At 35.0% G+C, this 13,155-nt stretch overlaps 1 protein-coding gene and 1 long non-coding RNA gene across 8 annotated transcripts in view; one reads left to right on the top strand and one right to left on the bottom strand.

The window, feature by feature from the left end:
• The window catches only part of LOC309641933, an 870,732-nt gene that overhangs the window by 663,777 nt on the left and 193,800 nt on the right, over positions 1 to 13,155 (bottom strand). The window lies entirely within an intron of this gene.
• CNTN1 (contactin 1) overlaps positions 1 to 13,155 on the top strand; it is a 376,331-nt gene that overhangs the window by 321,859 nt on the left and 41,317 nt on the right. For all 7 annotated transcript variants that reach the window (XM_082422551.1, XM_082422545.1, XM_082422546.1 and 4 more), the window contains 2 exons: positions 1,911 to 2,014; positions 9,216 to 9,402. In XM_082422551.1, the coding sequence (XP_082278677.1) occupies positions 1,911 to 2,014; positions 9,216 to 9,402 (291 nt within the window). The remainder of the gene's footprint in view (positions 1 to 1,910; positions 2,015 to 9,215; positions 9,403 to 13,155) is intronic.

The raw sequence follows: 13,155 nt of genomic DNA, 5'->3' as shown, positions 1-13,155 counted from the left end.
ATTACAGTAGCATGCTAGAATTTCATTAAAGGGAACTTAGGCATAATTCTATGAAAAAGGAGTCAGAAAGCCAGTTGAAATTTTTTTCTTGGAAAAAAAAAAAGATATCTGAAAGGCTATTCAGGGGGAAAAAAATACAGATACTGGCTCTTTGTTTTTCTAGAAACTTTAACTGAACTGAGCATGCTTCTGGAGGACTTTATATATCTCTGCTAAATTATACATATTTTTATATTAACCTTAATTACAGTGACTTCTATGATTTCTTATTTAAGCTGCTACACTTTTTTTATTATTTATTTTCCTATTTAAAAAGGTAAGACTTCCTTATTATACCTTTGTACTCACGTGCATTATGTAAATAATTAGTGGCTAGAAAGGCAAGTAGAGATTTTCATTGTCTTCTGACCTAACGCATTTGTGCTTGGACAAGTTTCCCTTTGCACATGTGTGAGAAACGAAAATGGAAGGGTTTTAAAACTTAAAACTATGTGAAATACTCTTCTGATCTCTTAGAGGAAAAACACTATCTATTAATTTACCCAATTTACACTAATTTTAGTCCACAATAAACATTTAGCTCTCCCTTAGAATTTATGCTCTTCAGTCATAGAGTTATTAGCTTTCATATTTGTTAAAAATTTAATATCTATTCAAATCATCCATGATCTTTACTTTCAATACAAACATGAAAGGCAATCATATATACGTATATATGTTTACACACACACACAAACACGTGCATACTTTTCTAAAGTTAGCTCAATTAAATACATAGAAAGAATAACAAGTAGAAATTTCTAAGTTAATAATCAATTCAGGACTATTTAATCCTGAGTAATTAATCCCACATTTTCTACACTCATTCTGATTCGGCAGAAGTATGATAACTTGACTGAATAGTTTGAACAACTTAAGTACATCTCACAGAGAAAATGAAAGTGTAAAGCATTTTACAAGTTACCTTCTCACCCAATATGATTTTTTTTTTTACTGTTTTATTCGATGCTAAAGTGATCAGGCAAAGGCCATGCTTGCCATCTCTTTGGTTATGGCCATCTGTATTTAATTACATTTCTTTCCTAAATGTTTCATGAGTCTCATAAAACGTGCATGTGACAAAACTTCTTTAAGTGTTCATCTTCACTGCTACTGCTAAGAAATCAGTCACAGTGCCACACATTTACCTTGATTTGGAATGACGACAGTGTTCATGTGCAGGACATTTTAGCATAAAAGAGGATTATGGCTTATTAATAAAAGACAATAAAAATTGATCACTCCTGCTTAAGATTTCCTTAGTTGCTTTGTGTAATTTTTGTAAGGGATGTAAATTACTTTTTTTTCACTGAACAGAGCCTTTTGATACATATTTGACTAGATGCCCAGTTGGACAATTAGACTTATAAAGGCTTTCCTGAGCACAAGAAGCGGTGGATGTCACAACTTGTTTCAAAGGATCTTAAAAAAAAAACAAAAAAAAAAACTTAGTTTAAATATAAAAGAGAAAGAGGGAAGTATTGCTGTATATCTTTAGCTCATATTAAATAGGAAGTGTGAGAAAGTTGAAAATTAATTGTAATGACTAATTTTCTATAATAAATACCAAACTTCCTATCTTTGATAATATAGAGTTGATAAGCTAAACATAATAAATTTTAATTTGCATCCACAGGCTTTCATAAACAGGTTAGTTAAAAGAAATACACAAATATTAGTATGGTTCTTGCTCACAGATATCAGAGAAATCCTTATGGATTTCCATATTTTGTAAAAGTGTGTGTGTACATGTGTATGTATATGTATCTGTATTAACATTCATGTATATGAATATGTGTGTGTGCATGTATTACTGATGACCACGAAATAAGCATCTTATGTAAGAATGTAATGTTCTCATCAAATTTCAGCTCCCAGTGAAGCCCCAACAGCAGTAGGTGTAAAAGTCTTATCATCTTCTGAGATATCTGTTCATTGGGAGCATGTTGTAGAAAAAATAGTGGAAAGCTATCAGGTGAGTTCAATTTTTACCAAACTAAATACACTTGTTCATAATTATCAGCATACCTTTTCAAATATGTTGCATCTCTCAACGTTCTGTGTCCTTCTGATTTATGTGACAACTAACACTATATTCTCTGTATTTAATATGTTGGACATTTATTAACTAACATGCATAAAGCAGGGGTTCCCAACTGACTTATCTATAAGAGATGTAGAGTCCTGTGTGTAGGTAAACAATTGGCCAAAATAAAAACTAAGGTAATAACACTGGGGCTTAAGCACAATCTTTTGAAACAAACATTCTCATAAAATGCTAGTGAATCTCAACTTTTTGGGAAATCATTTTGGTAGTTTGGTAATTTAATTTTTTTTACCCTATTTGACTCATTATTTCCACTTCCAAAAAGCCCTCCAAAGGAAACACTTCTAAATATACTAAGTATGTATCCCATTATGTTATCTATGAAGGCAGAAAATTGGCAACATTCAAAATGTCTTAAAGGAAACTTCCTTCAAAATAAGTCTTAAAAGTGTAGAAGGATTTAGCCAGAAGCATAGGGGAGGACTTGTCTTAGTCAACGGAAATAAGACCTAGGGAACTGAAGCTAGTTCTGCTGGGATCTTTAATATGAAATTTAGACTTGATTTTGTAGGAAAAGTGAAGTCATCTCATATTTTTAAGCACAAAGTGTGAAAATTAGGAGGAACTGACATCGTCCTACCTTTGCAGATGAGAAAATGGATGCCAAAGGGATTCAACAACTGGCCTTAGTTAGCACTAAGTAAAAGCGTCAGGTGTCCTGATTCAAAGTTCAGTGCTTTTTGCCAGATCACAGACTCCCTTTTTTTTATTCAGTGAGTGGACGGTGAGTGGCCTCCTGGAGCCATGGATGGTGGGTTGCCCTCTCAGTTCTTGTGCTTCATCATCTGTCCATGGAATATTCATTTCATGAGGGCAAGATTTTGTCTGTTTTGCTCTCAGTGCCAAGAAGAGTGGTCACTAAAGAAATATTCACCGAGTGCTGATAGAAATAATGAAGTATGCTCAAATAAAGTGCTGCAACCTGGCTTTCTCAAGACCATGTTTCTGAGATAGAACCACAAAAGCAGCCCAAGGTCTTAAGTTTTAAACTCACAAGCTAACAGGAAGCTTTTTATCTTGGTATCATAGGTTATGATTTGGGTAGACATCAAAGTGTTTTCAGATCATCTTTGCAAGTGATCAGCTGAAGTTGTCACCAAGAGAGTGGCATTATAGGAGTGGACTGTGAAGTTCCAATATTCATAACTTATTAAAATTACATTTTTGCAGCTGGTAGAAAAGGAATGGAAATGGAAAAGAGAGAGAAATTCACTAGATGTTAGAAAGCCCTGTAATAAATAAGTCTGAGGTATCCTGGGAGAACACATCAATATTTAGAGCTTTCAAGCCATATTTTGGACATAGGATTTCTTCTTTTTTAATATTATTCATTTGTAAGCAATAAAAAAGAGAAAAAAAATGATTATTTAATATATAACCCATGCATTAACTCAAAGTGCTAAAGATGTATTATTACTTTGCTAAAAACATGCCACAGAAATAGATATTTTCTTTGTCTGAGAATTATATGTTGACTATTTTATAACTCCTGACATGCAGAGTAAAAAGGAAATATGAGATGTGAAACAATGCACTGGCACCAGTGAATTTAGACAATAATCAGAATATACGCTCTTGATGTGGAATAAGCTAAGTAGAGGATTCTCAATTAAATAGCAAAAAATAATCTTAACAGCTAAGATTTTCTTAAATGATCAAAAACCGTATGCCACGGAGAAGTTTAGTTTCACAGATTTCTGACGTTTTGCAGCTCCATATTAGAAAATTATGAGCTCTGCTGCTGAACACACATGGGTTTATCTCTCAGCTCTCTCACTTAGAAATTTTGTGGAAAATTTATTCAAACTTTTTGGGCCCTAGTTTCCTCACTTGTAAAGCTGAGAGTAATCAATGCCTCATATCCTGTTGTGTGGAATAAATGAAATAACCTGTGTTTAACGCTTTTCCCTGTTTTATATCATTGGACATTTGAAGACAATGATGACGATGATGACGATGACAATGATGATAATGTTAATAATGATAAGAATGATAATATTTGTTGAGCCCTATGATGTTAACATTTAATTAAGCTCATCATATTGAATCCACACTATCCCAGGGGATAAACACTATTATTTTCTCCATTTTAAAGATGAAGAACTTGAAGTTAAAAACATTTATCTGAGTAATAATTGGTATAAACTGACTTGAACCTAGGTCTTGCCTCTCCAGAGAATGGTTAATTAAAAATGTTGGAAATAAATCATAGAATTATTGTTTCCATTTATTCTTTCTTTAAAAAGCTTTTAAGTCTTTCACACAGAGCCTTGAATATCAAAGAGACAAGCATGAAAGCTTAAAAGAGAAAATCTGTAACATTTATTCTCCTGTAAGAAAATGCCCCTTTATGGGGGAAACGCTTGACTCACTATAATGCCGTTATTGTTACTATTTTTAAATATGAAGGAAGAAGCCGATGGTTTAACAAGATAGACGATCAAGAAAACTAATATCCTACTGCACTTCCCATGAAAATGTATTATGGGTCTAAGTTATAAAGAAACAGAAAAAAAGCAGGACATTAATAAAATAAGATAAATAAAAAGTTGGAAAAGCCCAAGTCCTGTGTGATTGACCCCATCTCAAGGTTAATTTCCTGACATTTCAAGTGAGAACTGCAGGCAACTGGGTTTAAAAAAATCCCTTGTGGTTTTAAAGTGTATCTTGTAGAAAGTTTAAGTTTTATTCTTCCCCCCCCTCCCCGGACCTAGTTAAAGAGCTCCCCACTTTTATTCTTAATTTCCTGCAGTGTAGGTGAACTAGAAGAATGCAAGAAGTATTTCTTATCAAACGCTTATTAGAAATTTGGGCTCCTGCCCAGGAATCCACAAAAGACTTAGTTTACTCACCCAGCAGGTAAAGAATTCACTTAATGAAAACAAGCAAAGTATTCTATCGGGAATAATAAATACAAAACCTCTTAGCAGCTGAATTGGAGATTAATACAGATGATTGATTTCACAATTATCTTAAAAGATTAACCATCCTGAGTAGTTTACACAAATGTCTTTAAAAGTTAAATTATTATGGTGAGCATAAGTTCATATTTAGGAAGTGCTGTATTTTCTTATTTTGGAGAAGGCATCTATCTTCATCTGGATCTCCCCAAAGCAAAGTCTGACACACAGGTATAGAAAAAGTTAGTGTTTTTGTTGTTATTGTTGTTTGTTTGTTTTAAATATGATCCCAGGGAGCAGATATGAGGAAAAAGCAGAATGAACAGGAGAGGGTTAGAAAAATGCTTTATCTTGTTGGCAACCACTGTGGGCACTGGTACTCCATCCCTTGTGATCTTTAAGGAGCTTCATAAATGTGGTTGAGAATTACCCCACATAGAATGAAAGGGGAAGCGTTCATCCACTGCTATTCCCCATTGGTTAAGAGTGGCCCCAGGGGCATCACCTCCCCTCCCTGCATTGATCACAGGGCAAGGTTCACACTGCAGCATCAAGGATGACCCAAGACAGGGAGTGAGAAGTTAGCAGCAATAGCAGAGGAAAAATGCTAACTGGTAGTACTTATGGGAAGCTGGTTGAAGCCTACATAGAATTGTTTGGTTCCTGCACCAATGGCTAGAATAAAAAAGAACTTTGAATAGGTTCCAAAAAGTGTGAGAATACAGATTTTGAGTGATATATATTATTACTATTCCTAACCCATAGAATGTACTAATACTTGAATTAGTCTGGGATCTGGATAATATAAAGTTATTATATAATATCTTTTTAGATATTTTTTCACTTAAATAACCGTATTTAGATTTTTTCCCTAAAAACTGTATTAAATCCATAACAAAAGAATATTCAGCTTCCAGAAGATAGTTTTTTCAGAAAATTCAGAAGTTGAAGAAGAAAGTTTGGAAATCTGATACGAAAGTTTACTGAAGTAGAAAATAATAAAATGGAGCAAGCCTAATTTTCAAAAGTACTAAGTATCTTTAAATACTTCCATAATTGTAACATCCAGGTTTTATTCTAAGCTTCTTTGGAGAAAATGAGATTAAAGAGCTGCTTTTCAGACAAATTTCTTAAATTTTCCTCGGAAGGGATATAACTATTATCTTTGTACAAAAGTGGTGTTATTGTAGTTCATAAATGTATGGAAATTATAATTATTCTTTGTTATATGAGTTAGCCCTTTTTCTGAGGCTTTTCTTTTCAGCTTCCCAATACTGTTATAAAGAGTAAATTTTCTTGGGACAAAATTATACACTTAGATCATTCCATCAAATATATTAGTAATTTTATGTGAACTTAAACATTTTGATTTCTTACTTTATTTATAAGATCTATGGAGGAAAAAACATGTTTGCTTGGTTCACTACTACATTCCTAGCATCTAGCACATAGCTGGTACAAAGTAGATACCCAGTAAATATTTTTTCAATGAATGAATGAGTGCCATACATCAAATGCAGTCCTATGTACACAGCATTCGAAATAATGAATACCTGTCCTCAAGGAGTTTATAACCTAACAATAGTGGAGACCAGTAATGAGGTAATTCCATAATTGTTTAATAAGCACTAAGATAAGTTAACACTAGACATGAGGTGTTGTGGAGATTTTAGGAACATGTAAATAGAGTTAAATTTATATAATGTCACAGCGTTAAATAGAAATAAATACACTATATGTTGCTCTAGCATGTGAAAATGAATTGATGGTCTACTGTCCATAAAGCAGGACCTGCTTCATTTATTTATTTTTTTTCACAAGTTCATCCAGCCTGCCTTTTGGTCTCCCTAGTGATTAATCAAAAGGAGTGCATTTGTTCTACTCCATGACTACAGGTTCAACCCTTCACTCCAAACAATTTTCTCACAGATTAATATTGGTTCTTCACCACAATGGGCAACTCACTGAAGGGATCAAACACAGTGGTCCAAATTATCTATTTGGAAATTATTTCTAAGTGCATGGCCAGTGCCTAGTTCAGATGAAAAATAAATAAATAAATAATGCTACATTTCACATATATCCACTATTTATTTTAGAATTCTTTGAAAGTATTGCAAGTTAAATCTAAATGTATGCTTTAAATTAAGGAGAGACAGATTATTCAACCAAAATAATTTTTTATCAGATGCTTTCATTAGTAGAGGTTTAAAATACTGTAAAAGTGTCTGTAAAAAATCTCATATTCTAAAATAAGAAAGTCAGAGATTATTTGATACACTCAATAACTCTCTCTGTTCCCTAGTTACCAGGGCGTAACTAAGGCACTGCTTTAATTTATTGTGAATTTCGATGGAGACTGTGTTATATAGATCCCTGCCAAAATCAGATGAATAAAATAATTGGCCATTTAAGATATAGGTGCAAAGTGTAAATTAAAGAAAATTTTGTTCTTCCCTTTTGTATCACCAAAATGCCTCACGGAATTTTGGGTAAGATGTCAAAAAATTTTGTCACTTTAAAAGTCCTTATTTTAATACTTAGTGTCTTAGAAATGATCTAATTAAAAATCTTCTCCTCTTTAAAGGGATAGAAAAGTTGTTATAATGAATGAAGATTTTAAAATGTGCTCTCAGTCAACAAGCATCCACATAAAAATGTCTGAACCTCGAGGACGTCAGTTTTGATTGCTATAAAACAGGCTAAATACTACCATTATTGGTTTGTTGAGAAAATAATACACGTGGATGATCCTAATTTAGTACCTGGCATTTCATCACTAGAATATAAATGTTCATTTTATTTCCCTTCAGTCAAGCAGTGGAAGAGGCCTTACATGTCACACAGTTCAAATTTCCACTAAAATATAGGCCGTCTTCCTCCTTCTCAGATGAATGTAGACACTGCCTGGATGTTTCCAGCACCAGGAAACTCATGCCTTCACAAGGAGGGTCCCCATCCTCATAAAGTCTTTTCTCTGCCAACTGAGATCTGCCTTTGGAGCCACTTGTAATATTCCACTTCCTTGGTTCTGAAGCCATCCTTCTGGTCAGAGGACAGAAAAGTCAAAGAGATTCCATCAAAACTATTAGGAAATATATTATTGGCATCAGAAAAAATGAGCCCTAGTAAACAAAATAAAAATATTGCAAAGGAAACCAATAAGCAATTAGTAACTAGCCTTTGTTCTGAAATGTGCTCATTCTTCATATAAACCTCACTTTGTTACTAAGGGAATTTGAGCCATCCAGTTCCATTTTATAATGTTTTTTATGTGTTTACGTAAATAAAAATTTCAGGATTATATAAATATTAGATATTATCTTCTAGTATGTGTGGTTAATTGTGAAATTAAAATACCATTGTTTTATAGACAGGGCATCTAAAATATAAAATTGCAGTATACTTATAAGCAATCCTCTCCTTTTTATTTATAACTGAGATGTAATTATAGATTTTTAACCAATAAAACAGCCTTATTGGAAGAATGAATATTATAATTCATAGCTTTTACTTAAACTTTAAGAGACAAGGAAGGCTGTCATTGATATGCTGGTTGGTAAAAGTAATCATTTCTAATCACAACATGAATGAAATTTTTTAAAACTTATTTTAAAGATAATTTCTACAACTAATCAAGTTATTAGGTATAATATTTCTTTGATATCTGGCTTCTATATAAGTTCAAAGGAAATAATTTTTTATACATACTTCTGAAATAAGCTGGCAGAAAGTAATTAAGCTAGCATGTTTTAGGCCACATGACTATTTTTATCAATGGCCCTTAACAAATTTGCAATCATGTAAACAGAAATAAAGCTGGAAATAAATGATATAAATTATTGTGGCAAATACTTCCAAACAGAAACCAGTTTTATAGTTTGAGAGCAAATCTTATGCACGTTTTTTTGGCTTTTTCTCTTTTTTCGTCTGTGTGTGACTATTTCAGGCAATGAGGTGAGCCTTTAATTTGCTTTTGACACTTCTAATCAGATCTGCATTGTTTGCCTTGCCATTTTCTAAGACTGATAGAAATGTAAGTAACATTAAGTAACATTTGAGAATATGATGCTCAGCCAACATCAATTGTCAGAACAACTTGAAAAGAATTATTTGAAACTGAACTGTCTGAATCATGAAAAAATATTACTCAACTTGTATGTTTGCAGATTCGGTACTGGGCTGTCCATGATAAAGAAGCAGCTGCACACAGAGTGCAAGTCACTAGCCAAGAATACTCTGCCAGGCTGGAGAACCTTCTGCCTGACACCCAGTACTTTATGGAAGTCAGGGCCTGCAATAGCGCAGGGTGTGGACCTCCCAGTGATATGATTGAGACCTTCACCAAGAAAGCACGTGAGTCTCAATATTTGCATTTTATACTTGTCAAAAACTCCCAATTGATTCAGTGATGATGCAGGTATATTTGAGAGAAAATTACTACCTAGCAGTCTGAGCACTTTTGGTTTTCAATTTTAACCTCTAAAATCACACAAGATTTAAAAAAACAAAAACAAAAACAAACAAAAACATTGATAGTTATTGTAGATGATGAAAAATGTGGAGAATACCTTCACACATTTAATGTTCCATTACAGAACCTCCCTTTGTAAAGACTGCCCACAAAATTTTGTATCATTAGACAATTAATTTGTTATTGTTTTAAACTTGGTTTTATAGGAATGCATCAACAACATGAGAAAATGAAAATTCTATAATTTTTCTATGCTTTGATTTATAAACCTTCGTCACTGCACAATGCAAATGCAAGTTAAATGTTGTAGCATTATGTTCACTCTCTTAGTACTGTATGTTCTCATTGTTAATATAACAAGACCACCTGCCCTGCTCACATTTGTGGTCATACCCATCTCCCTGGCTTCACTATGATAGCTCTTTTTTGAACCCAAGTTGAACAGATGGAAGAGGAGAACTTATATTCAGAATTTAGGGAAACTTCACAAGAATTTGAAGACATGATTACCATTAGAGTATGAGAATTTATGAAATTCACTTGGGGAAAAAGAAAGTTCTAATGAAATAATAGAACATGGTGGTAAGATACAGGCTTTGGTATCAGACAGGGGTTTCAAATCTTTCTCTATCACTTACTCAATGTGTGACAGTAGACATATTACATCAAATCTTTAAACCTCAGCTTTCTAATTTGTAAAAAGAGCATTCATTCCTTTGTTCTTTTTTCAATTTATTCATTCATCAAAAATATGCTATGTGCCCAGAACAGGTCTAGGTGTTGACAATACAGAAATGATGAAGCAAGACCCAGATCCTCTTCTCACAGGGTTTAACAAACTAATGGAAAGAGAGGAAGAGAGAGAGAGGGAGAGAAATATGACAAATAAATAAGTATAACATCAGATGATGGAGCAATAAAGTGAATAAACAGATAATATGGGAGGAGGAGACCAAGATGGCAGAGTAGAGGACCTGAGCTCACCTCCCCACCATGAACACATTAAAAATACATCTAGACATGGAGCAATTCTCACTGAAAACAAACTGGAGATTGGCAGAAATACTCTTCTACAACCAAGGCTGTAAAGTAAGATCCACATGGAGTCAAATAGGAAGGGAGCAGAAGTAATCAGGTTGGGACTCATGCCCCTAGTACGGGACATAAAAGAGGAGGGGGATATCACAGACTCAGAGATCTCCTGGGGGGTGAGGGGTTTGAGCCACATATCAGACACCCCAACCCTGGGGTCCAACACCAGGAAGATGAGTCCCCATAGCAGATTAAACCACCAGTGGGACTTACAAGAGAGCTGTAGAAAACAAGACTCCACTCATGAAGAGTGTGCACACACAGTTGCTTACTCCTGGGAACAAGATAGAGGAATCAGATTGAAAATCCTCTGATGGCTTTCCTTGGACTTTCCCAGCATGTGTCCCAACCTGCACAAGTTGCCTTATTCAGAAAAGTTCCCAGATAGGACAAAGGCTACATTGCCAAGGAGAGTGTGCAGTTGTGGGGGAAAGAACTGGAAAAGAACCAGCACTGCATCTGAATGGGGCAAGGGCAGCCATTACTTGTGCTCACAGAGGCTCCAAATTGGGAGCTGTGTCAAGCTCTGACTGGCTTGCCAGGACTGTCTTATCACATGTTCTGGCCTGCACTGAGCCCCACTCTGGCCCCCTTGCTCTAGCACTGCTCCCCTCTGAGGCAATGATTCTGTTGCTGTGGGGAGGGAGAGGACACATTTAGAGGGAATGGAACCAGCTTAGACCTGACCCTCAGGGCTTCTGCTCCAGCACCTTGGGACTCAAAACTGCTCCCAGTAGGGTGGTGATGGCCACTGAGCATAGGAGAAGCTCCAATACACACCTGGCTCTGGAACTAGTCCTTCTGTCTCCAGCCCCACATTCCAGCAGAGTGATAGTTACCAGCACACCATAAGAGATGTGACCCATGCTCACTTCAGATCCTGCTCTCCCACCAAAGCCGCTGGACACACAGAGATTGATAGGGGCACTACAACACAAGAACACCCCTTCAAGAACTGAATAGTTAAATGTTTCACCTAATTTCAAAGAGACTGAGAAAGTTAAATATGAAGACAGAGAAATTAGTTTCAAACAAAAGAAAAAGAAAAGAACCTCCGTAAAAAACAACTAATGAAGCAGAGATAAAGAGTTTAAAGCATTAGTAATAAGAATGCTAACTGAACTTGGGAAAAGAATAGATGAAGACAGTGAAAATCTTAACTAGGAATTAGAAAATATAAAAAAGAACAAGTCACAACTGAAGAATGCAATAACTGAAATGAAAAATACTAGATGGAATTAGCAGCTGACTACATGATACAGAAGAACACATAAGCAATCTGGAAGATAGAATAATGGAAGTAATCCAATCAGAACAGCAAAAGAAAAACAGATTAAAAAAAATTGAGAACAGTTTAAGTGACCTCTGTGACAATATCAAGCATACTAACATTTTTTTTTTGATTTATTTATTTATTTTTGGCTGTGTTGGGTCTTCGTTTCTGTGTGAGGGCTTTCTCTAGTTGCGGCAAGCGGGGGCCACTCTTCATCGCGGTGCATGAGCCTCTCACTGTCGCAGCCTCTCTTGTTGTGGAGCACAAGCTCCAGACGCACAGGCTCAGTAGTTGTGGCTCACGGGCCTAGTTGCTCCACGGCATGTGGGATCTTCCCAGACCAGGGCTCGAACCTGTGTCCCCTGCATTGGCAGGCAGATTCTCAACCACTGCACCACCAGGGAAGCCCCCATACTAACATTTTTATTATGGGGGTCCCAGAAGAAGAAGAGAGAAGGGGGTCAAAAGTGTATTTGATGAAATTATGGCTGAAAACTTCCCAAACCTGAAGAAGGAAACAGATATCCAGATACAGGAAGCACAGAGGATCCCAAACAAGATGAACCCAAAGAGACCCAAGTCATATCATAAAGAAATGTCAAAAGTTAAAGATAAGGAAAGAATTCTAAAGGCAGCAAGAGAAAAACAAAGAATCACTTACAAGGGAACCCCCATAAGGCTATTAGCTGATATTTCTACAGAAGCTTTGCAGGCCAGAAGGGAGTGGCATAATATATTTAAAGTGCTGAAAGGGAAAAACCTACAAACTAGGATACTCTACTCAGCAAGGTTATCATTCAGAATTGAAGGAGAGATAGGAGAAGCAAAAACTAAAAGAGTTTATCAGTACAAAGCCAACCTTACAAAAAATTTTAGAGAGTCTTCTCTAAATGGAAAAGAAAAGGATACAACATGTAGTAAGAGTTGATATGAAAGAAAAAAACCTACTAGTAAGAGCAAATATATAGTAAAGGCTGTGGATCACCACTTAAATAAGCAACTATGAAGATTAAAAAACGAAAATTGTAAAATCAACTATAACCACAATAGACTGTTAAAGGATAAACATGAAGAAGCAAAATATGACATCAAAACAGAAAATGTGTGGAAGGGAGTTTAAAAAGTAGGTCTTTTAGAATGTGTTTGAATTTAAATGATTATCAGTTTAAAACAAGTAGTTATAGTTGTAGGTCAACATATATGGACTCCATGGTAACTACAAGTCAAAACCCACAATTATAGATACACAAAAACTAGAGAGAAAGGAACA

The sequence above is a fragment of the Balaenoptera physalus genome (assembly GCF_965194825.1).
Source record: "Balaenoptera physalus genome assembly, chromosome: 13".
Classification (NCBI taxonomy): Eukaryota; Metazoa; Chordata; class Mammalia; order Artiodactyla; family Balaenopteridae; genus Balaenoptera; species Balaenoptera physalus.
Note: the sequence above shows the minus strand (reverse complement) of the source record. Positions and strands in the feature narration are given on the sequence as shown.